This window comes from Hibiscus syriacus, unplaced genomic scaffold, assembly GCF_006381635.1.
Source record: "Hibiscus syriacus cultivar Baekdansim isolate YM2019G1 unplaced genomic scaffold, ASM638163v2 tig00111057_pilon, whole genome shotgun sequence".
NCBI lineage: Eukaryota > Viridiplantae > Streptophyta > Magnoliopsida > Malvales > Malvaceae > Hibiscus > Hibiscus syriacus.
Window position 1 is genome coordinate 211,286 of NW_024062965.1, and position 20,822 is coordinate 232,107.

The window sequence follows — 20,822 nt, forward strand, 5'->3', positions numbered from 1 at the left end:
ATTATAAAATCATTATTATAATGATTATTATCAAATCATTACTAAATCATCAAATCATTAAATATTTAAATCATTATTAAATCATTTTTATAATGATTATTACTAAATCATTACTATAATGATTATTATCAAATCATTACTAAATCATCAAATCATTAAATATTTAAATCATTATTAAATCATTTTTATAATGATTATTACTAAATCATTGTTCATTGTTCATTGTTCATTGAACCAAAAATCATTAGTTTGATAATTTTTTTTATGGTTAATTGAACCAAACATTGTTCATTGTTCAAGTCGTAAATCATTACTATCAAATCATTACTAAATCATTAATATCAAATCATTAAATATTAATAATAAATTATTATTACTAATCATTACTATCAAATCATTAAAAATTAATAATAATTTCATTATTACTAATCATTACTAAATCATTACTAATGATGAGGCCTATATCTTGGTAAATTAGGACAATTGTTTTTTGAATGGCCTTCACCCCTACATAATCCGCATCTCTTTGTTTGACCTCTCTCTCTAGCATGGAAATCCATACTGGTATGAATACGAGTGGACTCAGGTCGACCCTTTGGACTTCTGCGAAGCATTGGATTTGGCAGCCATTCGTCATGATCTTTTCTGAGCCAATATGATTCATTTGGTATCTGTCTGAACTCATAGCTGTAGACATTTAATATCCTACGTAAGTGAAAGCACTCATCAACATAAGTGTATGCGCTTACACCAGCATACATACATGCTGCGACTGCATGAGCACATGGATATTTCCATGCCTGAAAACGACCACAATCACACCATTTATGTCGTAAATCAACTCTAAATGTTTGGTCTTCTCCTCCGACGTTACGGCGTATGCACGACACGACAAAAGTATGACCAACTCGGTCGAAATTATGAACAACCATTGATGTTGCCAATCGCTCATTTGCTTCCATTGATTCCACCACTGTAGGAGCCCAAGTTTTACCTCTATTTATAAGACTCTCTATTTCTTTGCCTTTGTCCGACCAAACTTTACCCAATCTAAAGTACGTCTCTTTCATCACACTCGCAATTGGGAGATGGCGTGTACCTTTTAGTACCGAATTAATGGCCTCAGCAAGGTTTGTGGTCATATGTCCGTATCTCCGACCTTCGTCATATGCTTGTGACCATTTTTCCCGCGGTATTTTTGAAGCCCACTTCCAAACACGCTGATCATCGTAAAATACCTTCAATTCTCCAATCTCTTATCAAAATTTGGTCGACGTAGTTCGTATCCTGTTTCATAATATACTGTGTTAAACCGCAATTAAAAAAACCATGTAAAAAATGCACAAATATTGAAAATAAAACTTACCCATGCTGACTATCTCGCTACGAATGTGTGCGTTATGAAATTGGTCGATACTATTCTTGCCAATATGACGGATACAATATGTCGGATATGCATACGGAGGTATCCAACGACTTCCTGGTCGTTCAATTGCAGCCAAAATACCCGTTCCTCTATCGGATATCAAGCAAACTCCATCTTCACGAACGACATATTGACGTAGATTGGTCAGAAAGAAATCCCAAGCCTCTGTTGTCTCTCCCTCAACAATGGCGAATGCAATTGGGAAGATATTTCGCTCACCATCTTGAGCAACTGCCATCAAAAGTACATGCCTATATTGACCATACAGCCACGTACCATCTACTTGGATCATACGTTTACAAAATGGAAATCCTTCAATACATGCCTTGAATGCCCAAAATAGTCTATGAAATATTTTCTTCCCTGGCAGAAGTTGACCTTCTTCGTCATATGCGGGCATGGTTTGAGACTTCACTATGGTTCCTGGGATAAATCGCTTCATTGCTTGTAGCAAATGTGGTAGCTCATTGTACGATGTATCCCAATCTCCATACGTCAGCTTCATTGCCTTCATCTTCGCATTCCACACCTTGCCATATTTTACTTGATATCCAAATTGGCTTCGAATAGATGCAGCTAACACTGAACAAGATATCCTTGGATCCTTTTCAACCATCGCCTTCACGTATTCACATATTACATCGGAGTCCAATAGTCGGTGGTCTTGTTCGATGAAGTTTCGCAAACACGTGTGCGGACCATTGTACCTCGTGATGACCCAAACATCGTGCCTTTGATTTTTCGACACTCTGATCTTCCACTTGCACTCTAGGCCATATTTTACACACTTCGCGTATAGGGTTTTCTGGTTGGACTCTGCAACATGGATATCAACATGGCATTTTATGCAGTACTCTTTAATCGCTAGGGTAGCTTCATTTTTTCCTCTGAATTGCACCCCAACTGAAAATTCACCAGAATTATCGAATGATGCAGTCATTTGGTATGGAGGTAAATGTGGCATGTCTGGGAATTCAGGTGCCCTCATCGCATCATAGTCTATCTCGTACATGTGAGGAGTAGCTTCATACGGTGCCGGAACTTCATCAATTGCACCTCCACCAAAAATATTTTCGTCGCCGCCCAAAACGGGTTCTTCGGTTTCTTCATCTTCGCTTGAATCATCATGAATTTCTCCCCATCGATTTTCAGCGTCAATATCAACAACCAATTCCGGTATGTTTCTCGTCTCACACTCTTCTGTTGCAGATGTCCCCCCGACTTCATTTACACTTTCCAATAGTGCCATAAAACTGTTCGGGAACCTGTATGTCGGCTCCTCAAACTGACTATATAAAGTCATTTCAGATGGATTTTGAGCCACACCTCTTGATGACCCAGGAACATCACATATGTTATGCACATCAACAAATAACTCAATAACTGCTATATTGGTTAACTCATGTAATCGAACCATGGTTCCAATATCATCATCTTCTTCAAGTGGAACTGCAGCATATTTGACTGGGTTGGGGCATATCATAAACCTATACCTCAAACCATCAACTGCAACTCGAATTTTTCTTTCTATCTTATGCTTCATTTCTATAAATGTGATGTCTTTTTTGAACATCATATTTATTGGTTTTTCAGACTGAAAAACTACTCCGATCTCATTTTCCATAATCTGTCCATTATAATGGACAATCGTGAAAAAGTTGTTGCTCATTTCCTTTCCTTTCCTTTCCTTTATTGTTTCTTTCTTCGAATCAATATGTACGTGGAAAAATGTTGTGGAATAATGCTCTGTACGTGTAAAAAAATTATTTCTTTAAACAACAATAAATTAAAAAAATTAAATTTATATAATCTAATATATATAATATAACTTAAACTAATAAACTTTTTCTTTATTATAATATAATTTAGTTAAAATAACAAACTAACAAACTAATTAAGCACTAATTAACTTTTTTAATATTTTAACTTAAACTTCAACAAACAACTTAATATATGTTTAAACACACTAACAAATTAATTAAATATTTTTTACATTTAATAACTTAAACTAAGAAACTAATTAACTAATTTTTTATATAATCTAATATATAACTTAAACTAACAAATTAATATAATATAACTTAAACTAACAAACTAATAATTTATACTAACAAACTAATTAACTAAATTTCTGTTTTATCCTAAACCCTAAACTAACAAACTAATTATTTCATAATTTCATATTAATAAACTAAATTAAACAATTAAAAATTACCTCACAAACGATATTTGAGCCTTTATCTCCATTTCCTCTTCTTCTTATTTTCCTTTCATTTCCTTTCTCTCGCCAAATTTTCTTTCTTTCTTATGATTCTACCCTAAACCCCTCATATCCAATATATAATGATATTTCAACGGTTGGTAGGTAAGTTGCAATCAATTTGAGCTGTATAATTCACGTTGAAAGCTGTAAATTTTTCAACCGTTGAACGCTGCAATAATACAACACAGCTGATTTTATGCTGCACCAATACAGCTATGATAACAAGAGTGAACAGTCTCGAAGCTATGGCATGAGGGACAAGCTATGGCTAGAAGCTAGGGCACGAATCTATGACACTTTGCAGCTCAAATCATGCTGCAATAATACAGCAGATGTAAGAGGAATCACGCGAGGAGCAGGAGGAATAGGTTCTCCTGAGCAGCTGCAAGTGGAGAGGATTGTATGGCTACCTATCCTGCATGGCCCAACGTTGTTCAGTCCAAGCATGGACTGCATGGTGACCTTTGGCGAGCTGGGCGTGCATGGAGGTCGTTGGGCGTGCATGGCCGTGCATGGAGGTCGTTGGACGTGCCTGGGCATGCATGGAGGTCGTTGGGCGTGCATGGGCGTGCATGGAGGTCGTGGGGTAGGTCGCAGGGCGTGCATGGCGACCTGGTTGGTCGCCGGGCGTGCATGGCGACCTGGTTGGTCGCCGGGCGTGCATGGCGACCTACCCCCGGTACTGTACAGGACACTACTTTAGCAATTAATCTGGCGATCCCACTATTTAACGAATAAAAAAATTTCAACGCACTATCAACGAGATTTTGCCGAGATATTTATGTACAGTTTTATATTAGAATATAAATTAAGAAAAAAAATTAGATTATAGAAATAAGTTATTAATAAAAATTATAAAAAAGCTAAATTATATGATAATTTACAATTTAAAAAAATACCATCTCGATATATCCCCTCTATCTATCTCGGATGCATGCATAAATTCGATGAAAAACATGAGAGTCTGACCTTTTACTATGGCGGCCGAAATCGAACTTCCACTCTTTTACAAAAGCAAATGCAACTTCCTCCTCTTCTCCTTAATTCAGCACCAACGAGAATATATGCCTCTAGACTAGTTGTCTCTTTAATAAAGCAAGTACTTCCTTTGTCTATTGCATAGAGAAAAAAAAACAGTACAAGTTTCAAAAACCATTACAGATTTATACACAACCCTCTTGTCATACACAAACATTGTTCTTCGTTTCAAGATTGTTTTTTTACCCGAAAGCCACCCGTTGTCTGTCAAAATCAAAGAATGTCGACTCAAGCAGAACAGCAGCAGCAGCAACCCGTCGTCGTTTACCCGAGCAGTGTGACATATCAAACGGCGCCTGCGTCTGATTCAGATCCTTCCGGCGGATCATTTGTGGCAGTTTTCATAGTGGTGGCCATCATCATTGCTACATCAGCTATCTCTTGCTTCCTCGGAAGGTTCTGCAGTAGGCAGATAAGTCAAAGGAAGCCGGCCAAGGTTAAGCAAAGCCATACTAATTTAGGTCCCGGAGAAGCCAATATCGAGTTCGGCTCCGATGGGAGGATTAATCCCGGTGACCATGGTGAAACTAACAAAGGGTTGGATTTCAAAATGCCTGGAAATGGAGGTCACAGGGAGTTCAGGGTAAGTGAGCATGTGGAGCCAGCTGAATTCAGAGTTCCTGGAAATGGATATCCAGAGTTGAGATTGCCTGAAAATGGGGATTATGTACGATTTAGAATGCCTGGAAATGATGATCCCATAGGATTCAGAATGACAGGGCATGGAGACTTTAATGGTGAAACTAAGCCTGTCGATGATGGTAGTGGAGCTTTAAAGGCCGGCGCTTGATATGGCTCAAAATGAAGTTCCTTTCGGCTTCCTGTGGTTATTTTGTTTGCGTTATTAGCAACGAAGTTGAAGGCAACGGGGAATTGAAACAATTCCTTGAAAAGGAGAAAATAAAATTAGGGAATAAAATTTATTAGAAATTGTTATCTTTAAAATTTGAAGTGTGATCTTAAATTTATTGTTAGATTTTTTTTTACTAATATTGTTAGATCTTTCTATATAAACACACATATATATATTGGGTAAACTTCCTCATTAGTCACTTAATTAATAGTTCTTTTTTATTTGGTCATCAACTAAATTTATAAATTTTGATAATTTAGTCACTCATGTTAAATTATTAATATAATTGATGATGTTATATACAATCTATAAATTTATCCCTATTTCTAGGTGATTCGATCAATTTAACTTTGTAAATTTATAAATTCTTCTAATCTAATCCTCATACCCATCATCATTTCTTCATCGTCCATTGACAAAAGTAAAATAAAATCAAAATCAATCACACTTAATCACTTCAATATAAGCATGACATATTCTCCTCTTGTGTTGAAATGATTAAGGGTGACAAATTTTAATTTTATTTTTACTTAGTTGATTAATAGCAAATAAATGAAAATAAGAATGATGATTAAATTGATAAATTTTACAATATTGAATTTATAAAACTATTTAAAACAATATCAAACTAATAAAATATATAAAGATTAAAGACTAAATGTATTATAATACTAATGTAAAAATGATTATGTCAATTTCGTTTGTAACTTAGATTTAAATTTAATTTGTGATATAGATTGGAAAATTGAAATGTATGTATAATAAATAAATTTGTTAAAATTAATCCACATAATATATAACTGAAAAATATAAAAAATAAATTTATCAAACTCAAATTCGTTTAAGAATTTGAAATTCACACTCAAATATTTTTTTTAAAAAAAACAAATTTTCCATTGATACGAAAAAAGTTGGAAATTTTGTGATAAATTGGAAACTTTGAGATATATTTTCTAAGGGTAAAGGTGAATATTCAAATAATGAATTTATTGATTTATATTCTACTACATGAGATCTTTATAACGATATCTCATATGCTCAAAATGGTTGACCGATGAATGAGAAGTTAAAGTAGGGTACATGTGAATTGTATTATGTAAGGAAAATGAGAAAACTCGTATCTCACATTGGTAGGATAACAAGCATGGGAATGATTTATATACACCAATGCACTTGCTAATTATTGAATGACTTGGGTTGAAATTATGCTTCACGTGTAAGCATCAGGGTTGCAAATCAAAGCCTATTAAACTTATCAAGGTTAAATGTACCCTAAGGGTTTGCTAATATTTTACCCACTATGAATTATTAAATATTTTCCTTAAATGTGACATATGTTTTTGAATATTTTGAATTAAAAAAATAATATTATATAATTTTCTTTAATTTGAATATTATTATGGTATATCTTGCAGTTCACAAATTTATTCAGGTACTCATTAATGACCTTACTTTTCAGAATATATATTTCCAATTTTATGAGAAACTCTATAAATACCGTGTAAACTTATCAGGGTTAAAGGTGCACACACACGATGAATAGGCAATGCAAATGTATGGTCTGATTGGCCCTTTTGGGGGCTTGCTAATATTTTACCTATTATGAATTATTCCATATTTTTCTTAAATGTGACATTTTTTTTGAATAATTTAAATTAAAAAATGATATTATATGATTTTCTTTAGTTCGAATATTATTATGGTTTATCTTTAAGTTCACAAATATATTCTATTAAATGGTTTATTAATTGATTACTATTGAATTTATTCGGATACTCATTAATAACCATAATTTTTAGAATATATTTTTCTAATTTTTCTCCTATGAGAAACTCTATAAATACCGTGTAAACTTATCGCGGTTAAAGGTGCACACGCACGATGTATATGCGATGCGAATGTCTGTTTTGATTAGCCCTTTTGGGGGCTTGCTAATATTTTACCCACTATGAATTATTAAATATTTTCCTTAAATGTCACATATCTTTTTGAATATTTTGAATTGAAAATGATATTATATAATTTTCTTTAATTTGAATATTATAATGGTATACCTTGTAGTTCACAAATATATTCTATTAAAGGTTGTATTAATTGATTATTGTCAAATTTATTCGGATACTCATTAATGACCTTACTTTTTAGAATATATTTTTCCAATTTTTCTCCAATGAGAAGATCTATAAATATTGTGTAAACTTATCAGGTTAAAGGTGCACACGCAAGATGTATAGGCGATGTGAATGTCTGGTCCGATTAGCCCCTTTGGGGGCTTGCTAATATTTTACCCACTATGAATTATTAAATATTTTCCTTAAATGAGACATATATTTTTGAATATTTTGAATAAAAAATGATATTATATTATTTTCTTTAATTCAAATATTATTATGGTATATCTTGCAGTTCACAAATATATTTTATTAAATGTTGTATTAATTGATTACTGTCGAATTTATCCGGATACTCATTAATGACATTACTTTTCAAACTATATTTTTCCAAATTTTCTCATACGAGAAACTTTATAAATACCGTAAGCCTACAAGGTAAAATACAACTCAAAAACTCTTTTCTTCTTTTATAATTTTCAGTGATAGCCTCAGACAATATATAGTTCGTGATCTCTACAGTTGTGTGTTGTATGTTCATCATCTCGTTGTTGTATCCTAAGAGACAGACGACCAAATATCTTGAACACAAAGGAGTGATCGAAAATGTGTCTTAAGGAAACTATAGCTACAAACCTCAACTAGTTTCCAGATTGTTATTCTGTCGACATTCAAATTTTTTATTATGAACTATACACTTTATTTATTAACAAAAATCTATTTTTTATTTTTCACATATCGAATTGTTATCATGTAACAATCTCAAGACATATTTTATTTTCTACCTTTCTGAAATCATCCGAGACGATGCAAAAATCTTGAGAAAAAGTGAAAAACAAATTAATTTGTTTTCAGGATTTATTTTATCGTTTTAACGAGTTTGCTTAAAGTGGACAAATTTGTTTAACAGAAATTTGTCGTTGAAGTAGCATTGGTTGCTGATTGTAAATAAACGTGAATCAATTTTCTTTTTATTGAAATTATTACTAATTTTGATTCCATTTCTTTTAGAGAACAATGGAGACAACAGACTCCGCCAGGTTACCAACGTGGATACCAGAATGCTTATTCCGATTTAGAATACAAATTTGAATATGGATCAACTAGCAATGACAATTAACCATAGCGAAAGGTTGACAAAATTTTGTGGGCAGAATTTTAAGACATGACAACAAAAGATGTTGTTCTATCTGACCACAGTGAACTATGCTAAGATCTTGAAGGAAGATTCTCATATTTTTAAAAGAGGGAGAAGTAGAAGGAGATATAAATAATATTATCGCCTTCAAAATAATTGAAGATTGGAAGTATTCTGAATTAATATGCCATAACTATATTCTAAATAGTTTGTAGGACTCACTGTATCCAGTGTACTTTTGTTATCAAAAGGCAAAGAAATTTTGGGAGGCATTAGACCACAAATATCAATATGAAGATGTTTGAGTAAAAAAGTTTTTAGTTGTCAAATTCTTGAAGTATATAATGATTGATTCCAAACCAAAAGTAAATAAGTAGAGGAACTCCAACTGATTGTTAATGGAATTCTTGTAGAAAGAACGGTCATAAGTGAATTATTGTAGGTCACAACTATTATTGAAAAGCTACCTCCCGGATAGAATGATTTCAAGAATTACTTGAAGCATCAACGGAAAGAAATGATCATGGATGAATTGATTGTCATACTTCGAATAGAAGAGGACAATAGAATGAATGCAAAAAATCTCAACAAAAAAAACCTTTAAAGAGGCCAAAGAAAACATGGTAGAAGTAAATGACTTCAAGAAGAGAAAACAATCTAACAATAGGTCAAAACTGAGACCTAAAGGTGAAGTTTCCAAGAAAAAATTCCAAGTGCTACAACCATGTAAAGATGGTGCACAAGTACACTGAATGCAAACATCTAAAGAAAGTCAAAACCCACAAGGAAAATGTTGTGGAAAGAATTGTTAAGAATGTGGAGGACTTGGATCTAGGTGTTGTGATCTCTGAAGTCAACCTGGTTGGCTCTAACCCAAGAGAATGATGGTTTGATAGTAGATCAACATGTCATATTTATTGCGAAAAGAATTCATTTTCCGAGTTGATGGCTTGCGACAATGGGGAAAAGCTCTACATGGGCAATTCTACGACTTCCAAGATCAAGGGGAAGGATAATGTGGTAGCTTTATTCTAATAATATATGTCTTTGAGCCCTAAGCCTACCACAACTTTAGGAAAACAAACCTGATTTTTGAATTCTTAAGTGTTCATGACTTTAGAATGATTTTTGAATTGTAAAAACTGATTCTTAAGTGTTCATTTTATCGAACTTTAATCAACCACCCTAGATTTGTAAGGGAATACATCTTTGATTCCATTATCGTGTTTTTTAATCTCAAGATTATTTGATTTATACACAAGAAACTGATACGCATTGCTATGTCCTGTATAGCCAATGAAAATACAATCCACAATTTTAGGAACTATTGTCATTTATTTTGGTAATGGTGCCATTACCTTAGCAAGACACCCCACATATTTTCAAGTGTTTGTATGAAGGTTTTTGAACTTTATATAACTCATATAGTGTCATGTCCTTTTTCTTTCGATGTACCTTATTTCAAAGGTAATTAATTGAGATAACAACTTCCTCCACATGTTCTGTGATAACTCATATCTTCATAAAAAAAAGCATTCATCGTTTCTTTTAGAGTCTATTTTTTTGCTTGACTACTCCATTAGATTGAGTAGAATAAGAGGAGTTACTTCGTGAATAATACCATGTTATGAACAAAATTCAATAAATGGTTCAACATATTCACCATCACGATCACTTCTCTTAATCTTAATCCTTTTATTAAATTGGATTTTGACTTTTTGATTATAGAGTTTAAATTTCTTTATAGCTTCATCTTTGCTCTTAAGAAAATAAACATAGCATTACTTTGTACTATCATCAATTAAAGTAATCAAATATTTATTTCATTCTCTCATTTGAATAAATTTTAAGTGACAAACATCGCTATGTATTAGATCAAGTGATTCAATATTTCTTTCAACAGTTTGAAAATATGATCTTGTTAATTTTGCCTTAACACATTTTTACATTTATGATTATAATTAATATGAAACAAAGGATTGTGTTCCAAGTTAATTAACCTACACAAAGTATCATACTTAACTTGTCCAACCCTATCATGTCATAAATTAAATGATTTAAGCATATAAATGAAAGAAGAGGTGATATTCTTATCATGGTTTTTTCTTTTATAGAGATAGCATTTAGTTTCCACATATCATTCAAAACATATTCTCTACCCACAAACATTCATCCTTTATAAAAAAAAAATATCAGTTTTTGCAATTCAAACATCATTCTAAAGTCGTGAACACTTAAGAATTAAAAAATCAGGTTTGTTTTACTAAAGTTGTTGTAGGCTTAGGGCTCAAAGACATATATTATTGGAATAAAGCTAACTTGTTCCAGCTTATTAGGAACATTTTGGGTGCACTGGATCGATGTGGGTTGCCTGGGTCAAGGCTTGTGTTTTTAAAGGTGGGAATTTTTGGACTTTTGATTGTGGCAGTTCCATAAGCTGGAGTCTAAGGAAACTATTTAACCTTAGATGGGAGGATGTTGGGTTTTCCTCAAGGCCACTTGAGTGTTGCGAGGACAAGGCTGATTAGGGTTAAAAATGAGAAGATGTCATGGCACAAGCTGATTTGGTTCCCTGACCACATGCCTCGATATTCTTTTATTGTCTGACTTGTTTTGCTCGATAGGCTTGCCACTAAGGTTAGACTGAGTAGGATGAGAATTACTATTGATTTTTGTTTGTTGCTTTTATGGTGTTGCTGGGGAAACTAGAAATCACTTGTCTTCGCGTGTGATTTCTCGAGGGCATCTGAGAAGCTGTTTTGGAAATGTGCAATCTTAATGGGAGGGTTTCTAGTTGGAAGGAGGTAGTGCATTGGGCTTCTGCTAAGCTGAAGGACAAATCGATGTTGTTTTACATTTTAAAAATTGTGTGGAATGCCACAATTTATTTTACTTGGCATAAGAGGAATAAGAGAGTTTTTACTGCTATTACTAAAAGTGGAAAGGTGATTTTGGATTCTATTATTGAGCTAGTTAGGCTTAAATGTATAGATAGGTCTGAGGTGATTGATCATTTTTTGTATATTACTTGGGGAATTGCTTAGGGTGACTGGTTTTTCTTTGATGCTCTAGCGCTGTGCATTGTAGCAGTTGTTGCTGCTTTGCTTGGGTAATAAATCTCCATATTATTCAAAAAAAAAAACACAACTCAAAAACTCTTTTCTTCTTATATAGTTTTCAGTGATAGCTTAGGCAAGATATAGTTAATGATCTCTACAATTGTATTATTGTACGTTGATCATCTCGTTGTTGTATCTTGAGAGACAGACGACCAAATATATCGAGCACCAAGAAGTGGCCGAAAATATTCTTAAGGAAATCGTGTAACTACATGCATCAACTAATTTTCAGATCGTTATTTTGTCGATATTCATTTTTTTATTCTGAATTGTATTCTTTGTTTATTAATAAAAACTATTTTTTTGTCTCGAATTGTTATACCGCGTAACATTTGAAATTCACACTCAACTATTAAAAAAAATAACCAATATTTCCATTGATACTATAAATAATTATAAATATTACATATATATATATATATATATATATATATATTATCTCTCAATTTACATTATTTTTAAAATCCATCTTTACATTTAAAATCTAAGTTGGCAAGTGAATGAACCAAGTAAAATTAAAAATCATTTTTTTTTCTGCCAAGACAAACCTAATTTCTAGTTGTCCAAACACAATAGAATTAGGACATCAACTTGGGTTAATGAATTTAAAAGGCAATTATAACACAATGGTCCTACTTGGTGTGTGCCCACCTTGACCTTGACTTTATTACAAGCATCCCAACTCCAAACATTGAATGTTCCGAACTCAATGGACCTCGTCATCTTATTGTCTTTATTTTGTTTAAACGCCACCAGCACTTGTAGATTAGCTCCTTCAATCCTACGTAAAAGCCTTATCCAATCATTCTGTCATTAAAAATAATCAAATGTTTAGTAGGACCTTAATGTATTTATTATTACTTAATTATCGTCACTTCAAACATCATTTATAAGTAGTGAGGAGATAATTCGTATAGTTCTCAAACAACGAATTCTTTGAACTAGATAAAATTATTTTTAATTAAAAAATCAAATTAATTAAGAAGTTAAATTTCAACAATTTTTAATGATCATATATAAAAAAGTAATTTTTAGGCATTTTTATCCTTATTATTTTTTTGGAACATTTTTACCCTCAAAATTTCAAAATAGAACAAAATGATCTCTAATATTTAACTAAATAATCATTTTATATCTTTTTTTTGGAGAGTTTGACATAAACATGTCATTTTTTAGCAAATAAACTCTTATTTTAGATCGTTAATCGCTTGTTGACAAACAATTTTTATCTACGAATGAGTCTTTCTGTCCCAAAATAAAATGCTAGGGACAAAATACTAAAGAAAAATATATGTTAAAGATATTTTTATCATTATGTTTCATTTTATATTTAAGTTGTATGAATTAAAATATATACAATCCTCTTTATTAAAACTTTAAAATCTAAATCTTAAATTCTATACTTTAAAACTGAAATCTTAATTTTTTTTAATAAAAATATGATACTAAAAATAAATACATTTGTGATGTTATCTACTTTTTAATCTAAATTATTGAGTGACTTTAATGATTAATCGGAACATTATTTTCTTTTTTAGGTCATGAGTTCAAATAGATGTATTTACAAGATGTGTATGTATTATCAATAATTACGAAAGATTATAAATAAATACTATATTATAATTACTTTATATTATTAAAATATAATATTTAATGGATTGGTTATTGTCAGATTTTTTTTATTAAATCTGGAGTAATTATAATGTAATATATGTTTAAAGATAACTCTCAACTTTGATATTAAACAGTCACACTCCTAGTATCTATAATACTCGAGCTCGAAACCTCAAATAATAATTCTTTTACCACATATTAATAACCTTTAATTAAATATAAAGACCAAATAGATAAGTGTGGGAAAATATAAAATAGAGAAAACTAATGAGGTGGAGTCAATATGATAAAATTATTTCTTGAACCACATGAACGAATTGACTTTTCAAATATATATTTCTAGAACTCTTGTTGCTCAAGGTTAATAAATAAGTCGTGTGCATAAATACACTTGTTGATCAAGGCATGGTAAGTACCCCATCACGTCACGCATGATGCATCCACCCCCCCCCCCCCATAATCATACCATCATCGACTGTAGGATGGATCGAGTGTGTTAAAAAGACGGTTATATTTCTTAAAAAAAATTAAAATTTTATATAATTTAATTTTTTATAATGATTTAATGATTTATAAATTTATATTTATAAATTTTTTAATATATATATATATATATATATATATATATATTAAAATTACGTTTTTAATCATTCACCCTTCTAGAGACTATTATACGGGCTAAGCTATTTTTCTAAAATAAAAAATAAAAAAAGGTAAACTACTCAAAAAACCAATTAATTATGATATTAGTGTTGATACTCCAATCATATTTTCTATTTTAACAATATAATTAAATAGTTATTTAAGTGATTTCAATATAATTCATCTTCTGTTATAAAACGAAAGACATAAATGATGTGGTTGTTATTGACTAACGATGAGTCAGATGACCACATAAACTATGTTGTTTATTTTTTAACAATAAGTGGCAACATTGAAATTACTTAAATAGTTATATAGTCATATTATAAAAATAAAAAATATAGTGGTCATAACGATATCAACCCTATAATGAAGTGGTCATTTGAGTAGTTTAGCCAAAAGAAAAACTACAACAATGACCTGACGCCAGCAAATATTATTAACACGTGTTACTTCTCCATCAACCACCTACTCCGCCTTCCGACATTTGTTTCCCAATTATCATTTAACTTTTGTCTATTTATGATTTATATTTGATAAATAAAATAAAATATTGATATGAGAATAATTTTTAATTCAATTTATTTTATTTATAATTTAAATATTATCTAAAATAAATATATAATTACAGTAAATCAATAAATAAAATTAAAAGTGATAGATAATATAAATGATCAAAATATAGTAATTAAAAGTTGAGTATCGAAATTAGAAGAATAAAAGAAACGTGACATGTACCATAATTGACCCTAAATGAAAGGGATTTCCAGACAAATAAAATCTCCAATTATTTCGTTTTTTTGTTCATTTCCTTGCAATTATGGTTATAAAATATATTACTAATAATATCAGTTAATAAAGAAAGAAAAGAAAAAGGAGGGGGAAGTTTCGACCAACCACCTCTGTTTAAAACCCAACAAGCTCAAACCGACTTCTTAAATTCAATTTTCTCCTTTATATATTTGTATCTGCCGCATGATCAAAGCTTTCATTCTTGAGCTTCTTCTTTTGGTTCTGCTGATGCAAGTCATGAGTTCCTCACCGTTTTTATCTCCCACCTTCAATAACGGCGTAGCCGGAAAGTTCAGTCACGATTTCGGACTTAAACTACGGCTCGAAGACGAGGAGCCTGAAAAGGAAGAAGAGAGAATAATCAGTCAGTCGGAAATGAAAGATGAAAAAGAAGCCGAAGTGGAAGAGGAAGCAGAAGAAGAACAAGAGGAGGAGGAGTTTTCATTTGTTTGTTTAAATCCCGATGGATCCCCGATTTCTGCTGACGACTTGTTCCAAGACGGTCAGATCCGTCCGGTTTTCCCGTTATTCAACCGAGATCTCCTCTTCACCGATGAAAACGGAACAGTTTTGAAGACCGAAGAGGGTGACGTCGCTCTACCTCCTCAGGTGAGGAAGGTTTTCGTGGAAGATTCACCGGACACGATGTCATCGTCGTCTAGCACGTCGGAACCGGCGGGGCCGTACTGCGAGTGGAGAGGCGGAAGGACCGCGGTGGAAGCCCCACCAGACACGTGTCGGAAGAGCAACTCGACGGGTTTCTCCAAGCTTTGGAGGTTCAGAGATTTGAAGCTCCGGTGTAGTAGCGATGGAAAAGACGCGTTCGTCTTCTTAAACCAGCCTCCGCCTTCTTCGTCGTCGATAAAAACTGAAAAGAAAAATGAAAAAGAAGAGAAAAAATCGAAGGTGAAAGTAAGCGAAGAGAAACTCAAGGTAAAGCAAAACGGCAAAACGGCATCGCCTTCGGCTCACGAACAGCTTTACGTTGAAAACAGAGCACAAAGGGAAGGAGTTAAACGGCGGTCGTATTTGCCGTATAAGCAGGTCGGATTTTTCACTAACGTCAGCGGCTTGAGCAGAAATGTTCATCCATATTAGGTTTCTAATTAATTAATTAAATAAATAATCTTAATTTTATTAATTTTTTTCTTTGTAAATATTGAGAGTACAGTATTTTATGGCATTGTAAACCTTATTGGAGAAGTCCAACATTTTTGGTTTCGAAACATTGTATTTGCCCTCTCGAACCCTAAACATAATTTTAATAACCACAACATATGGAAAATCGAACAACAACAACAAAGCTCCTGCACTCGTACTTGTCTTTTTACACTTATAAGTGTCAAAAAAAATTATAATTAAAATTTTAAAATAAATACTACCTTTAATGTTAAATGAATTAAATATGAGTTAAATTTGTAATACCCTAAATTGTCGAAACGGGGTCAATTTACAAACATATTTATTTGTTATGCGACATATGTAACTATTTGGAACAGATAAAGCAACTTTTTTTTTACCTTTACAACTATTATTAACTACACGCGTCGAGTATCTTTATGTCTTTTTATGTCATAATTTGTGTCTTTCACAAATATTTTGGTTAAAAGTGTTTTTAGAAATTATAATTTTGGAATTATTTGTAAAGCTACATATGGTTGGCGTGGATGAGTTTCGCGGCACATTATTCCCTTTTCAGTTTATGAATGAAAGTTTAAAGAAGTTTCATAAATGAAAATAATAAAGAAAAAAGAAACCCTTTTTTTTACACTCGGAAAAGAGCTGTTCAGACATGACTAGGTATGAGCATAGGACTGATACATTCCGATCCGATTTGATCGGATCAGTTTTTTTTAAAAAAATCGAATTCAGATTAGGTTGGTTTGATTTTTCTTAAGGTGATGTTCGGTCGGTTTGTATTCGGGTTTAGGGTGAAAAATATCTAATCCGACCCAACTCGTTTTAAAAAAATAATTTTACCTTATATATTTAGGAATAATTATATTGAGAAACTACTAACAATGGTGTATTTACAAAGGAAAGGATAATCATTCATATTAGTCAGTACACCTTATTTATAATGCGAGCCTAAGCTCACCAACTTCTATTAACATACTAACCTCTTCTATTAACAGACTAACCACCTAGCTAACCATACTAACAAAATAACTGTTTGCTTACACGTGTATTACATCTCTAACAGCACTCTAACATTCCCCCTACTCTTCTTGCTTCCTCTTCGAAGACAACATAACACTCCCCCTACTTTCTCAACCTTCTTGATGAAAAGATGAATAATTGAATCGAAACTGCTGATGCTTCCTTCCGTTCACTTGAATCGAAAGTGCCGATGCTTCCTTCCGTTCTTCTTGAATCGAAAGTGCCGATGCTTCATTCCGTTCACTTGAATCTAAAGTGATGCTTCCTTTCGTTCTTCTTATTCACCTTCATTTCTTTCTTCTTCATCCTCTTATAAAAGGTTCCTTGATATTTTTTTTTAGCTGCTAATTATTTTTGACACATCCAACTCAACAATGGCGCTCCCAAATGATTAAGCAAATACAGAGTACTGTAATATTCAATGGTAAGTGATCAAGTCAGTTGTTCATCAATGGAAGAAAAAAGAAGCTATACTAAACGGAGTAATCTCGATGGCCGGTTACCCTCTAGCCTCCGAACGATCACGGTGGTTCTCCACTCAGTTTTTATTCAGTAGATTGTAGAAAACTTCAGGCTTTTTATACTATGAGATGCACAAGGCCTTCTTTTGTTAGACTGATGCATGTAAAGGTGGTTAGTCTGTTAGGTTGATTAGCTAAGTCAGTTAGTTTGTTAGGTGGTTAATGGTTAGCTAAACCATTGTTATAAAAGCAGTGTAATAGCTAATATGAATCTATGCAATTCTTTACTGTGTATATTCTTTGTTATACACACTTCTCAATAAATTACAATAATATTATTTTATATATTATTTTTAATTAAATTACTGTTTTTATTAAATAACAATAATATTTTTTTTGTTATTTTGGGTTGAGTCGAATCAGATAGGGTTTAAATTTTATCTCAAAAAGTCGAATCCGATACGAATCAAGTGAAATATATATATATTTTTTAAGTCAAATTAAATCGAGTAAAAAACATAAAATTTTTAAATCAAGTCAAATTAGTCCAAATTCGACCCATGTCGTCCCTAAACATGACAGCTCGCAACGCAAACTCTATTATTTGGTTCACTGACAGAAAAGTGTTGTGGGGTGGGGGGGTATTTTTTCCCTGCATCTTCTCGTGCAAATGGCTAAACTTAAAGCCGACCAATTTCACCGAGGGGACCATCCTTTCACCATACTTCGTTTACACTTGTCCTAACATGAGCAAAATATAAAATAAATAAAAATAACTGTACAAGATATCTACAAATTATAATCTCATTTTAAATGATTCTTTAATTTTTAAAATATTTTATATCAATTTTTAAATTACAACCCACATTTTTGATTTGATGTTTAAATTTTAAAATATTTTATATCAATCCTTATAGTATGACTCACATTTTAAATTGATCTCTAAATTTTAAAATATTCTATATCAATATTTAAAATATTAGTCTTAATTTATTTTAATTATTCTATTAGCGTACCTTTAATTTTACCCATTAAAAGAATTTTAATATATTTTTTACTCATGTAAATTGAATCTATAACCTTCCAAAAAAAATTTATCAAGATTTTTAAAAGCAGGTTAAATTTTTAGATAACAAATTCAATTCTCAAGACCATAAAAAATAAATTGATTTTTTTAGGTCACAAATTCATTCTCAAGAGCTTCAAAAATTAGTAGAGTTAACAATACATTAGCAAAAGAATCAAAACAAAATAATATCAATAGTTTGAGAACATACAAAAGATATTTTAAGATTTAAGAACCAAATTAGAATGGATTCAAAGTTTAAGGATTAATTTAAAATGTTTTACAATTTAGATGCCAATTTAAAATGAGAGCCATACTTTAGGGACCTCTTATACAATTAACTCCAAAAGACAATAAAAGTATATAAGTGCAGGGACAAACAGAAGATTTTATGTTAGGAGCCATAATTATCGGATAACTTTTCAAACACACCCTTCATAATTGTCATATTTATGCATTCCAAAGGAAATATCAAAATCAAATTAGAATCATAGTAATAGTTCTCAGCTTCCGGTCCCATGTCCTATAAAGCAGATGAATAGAGGCCACAGAATAAGTTCTTGCTGCCACCTATCTTCAATGGAGTCAGAACTTTAGACATTCAGTTTTCTGTAATATCTATATAAAATATCTACATCGCATGAAACAGGATGATCGTTGAGATAAACAAATGAATTGGGACTAACAACATGATGTTCAAACAACTGTGTACTTGTCTGAATATCAGGTAGGGTTTTGTCCGGACAAAACAATTTTCATTGTTTAGGCAAACTATAATCATCTAATAAATGCATATATACATCAAACCGAAGCTTAGCTCAAATGGTTCATCGAGTCGGTTTTTAAGATATGGGATCTGATAGATCCGGGTTCATTTTAACATCGGCAACCTTTCCTTTAATCCCTAGACTAAATCCTACAAACAAGCATATCTATCAATGTTATACATTCGAAGATAACCTCTAGAAAAGTATCAAATCTCTTCCAACAAAGACCCTCGGACAGATCTTCCATCTATCGTAGCCTCCAAGGAACCCGCATCCCTCCAGGCACAGGTCTCTGAACCAACTACAATTATAGATAAGACCTCTGACAGGCCCACGTGACTTACTAGAACAAAATCCAAGATCTAACGACCAAATCTATTTAGCTAACTGGCCTACAAATAGCTGTAATGATCTATGTTTGGCATCACCAACCAGAAGCACTATACCCAACATCTATAACTGAGAAGGGGGATCCTGGCATCCATAATCTCCACATATAACTCCTTCCTTATGACTAACTCTCTCACACATAGAAACACCGGCCAATGACCATTCTCTCATCGATCGTGACTCTTCATCCCAATTAGGAGTGAACTACCAACAGGCGACGAGACATCATCAATCAGCAAAGGGATACTATAGTTGGGGACCACATTAAGAAAAGTATGAATGTGAAAAGCTCTTTCAAGTCTTGAGATCAGTACAGATTCCCTATTGCATGCAAGAAATGGACCAATGACAGATGGTGTCCTCTAGAAAGTTGAAAGGCCGGGCAAGGAAAGCGAAACAAGAAAAAGGACGTAGGTTTCCCTATTACAAGGGCAGAGCCCGAACATTTTTCTCAGAAGGGGACCAAAATAACACAAACAGAAACTATATACGACATTCTCTACACAACTAAAGTTTACTGCTTTATTCCAAAACCGAGAGAGCTCGATCAATTACTAGGAACCAATAGCCAAATTTATCTTCAGAGAGGTTCGATCTGTTCTCTCCTAATGATTCATATACTTTATCACAATAAACTCAAACAAAGTAGTTAAATTTTTTCTTTTAAATATATATGGATTACAAAGATATAGATAATATTAAAAAAGAAAGAAAGATGTAAATGTAAAGATAAAAACACAATTGTTTTGGTAAGATGAAGCTGATCTTACCAGAATCAGAAATACAAGTTCTCTACCATTACAGATCATTTCGATTGCAAAAGTGATTTAGAATTAGGTTAGAAGAAAAGTTTTATATAGGCGACTTCAAAAGTATTCAGGGTGTCGAAGGAGAGGTCTTGGTCCTCCGAATCCCATTACAGCATCTGGAAGACTTCGATATTAGCATAAAATAACTAATTCTAAACAAAATTAAATGCACA

The 20,822-nt window shown here is 32.2% G+C and overlaps 1 protein-coding gene across 2 annotated transcripts; it reads left to right on the top strand.

Moving 5' to 3' along the window:
* The first annotated feature begins 15,152 nt into the window (after positions 1 to 15,152).
* Positions 15,153 to 16,139, top strand: LOC120151417. Of its 2 annotated transcripts, XM_039163883.1 has the most exons (2): positions 15,153 to 15,395; positions 15,426 to 16,139. In XM_039163883.1, the coding sequence occupies exons 1-2, from the start codon at positions 15,180 to 15,182 to the stop codon at positions 16,092 to 16,094; spliced, it is 885 nt and encodes a 294-aa protein (XP_039019814.1). In that variant the 5' UTR covers positions 15,153 to 15,179; the 3' UTR covers positions 16,095 to 16,139. The 2 variants fall into 2 exon arrangements, with proteins under 2 accessions (XP_039019814.1, XP_039019812.1); XM_039163881.1 differs by having other exon boundaries at positions 15,154 to 16,139.
* Positions 16,140 to 20,822: the final 4,683 nt, after the last annotated feature.

Bases quoted from the DNA above. Each gene is read 5' to 3' on its own strand.
- LOC120151417 (XM_039163881.1), top strand. From the start codon at position 15,180: ATGATCAAAGCTTTCATTCTTGAGCTTCTTCTTTTGGTTCTGCTGATG.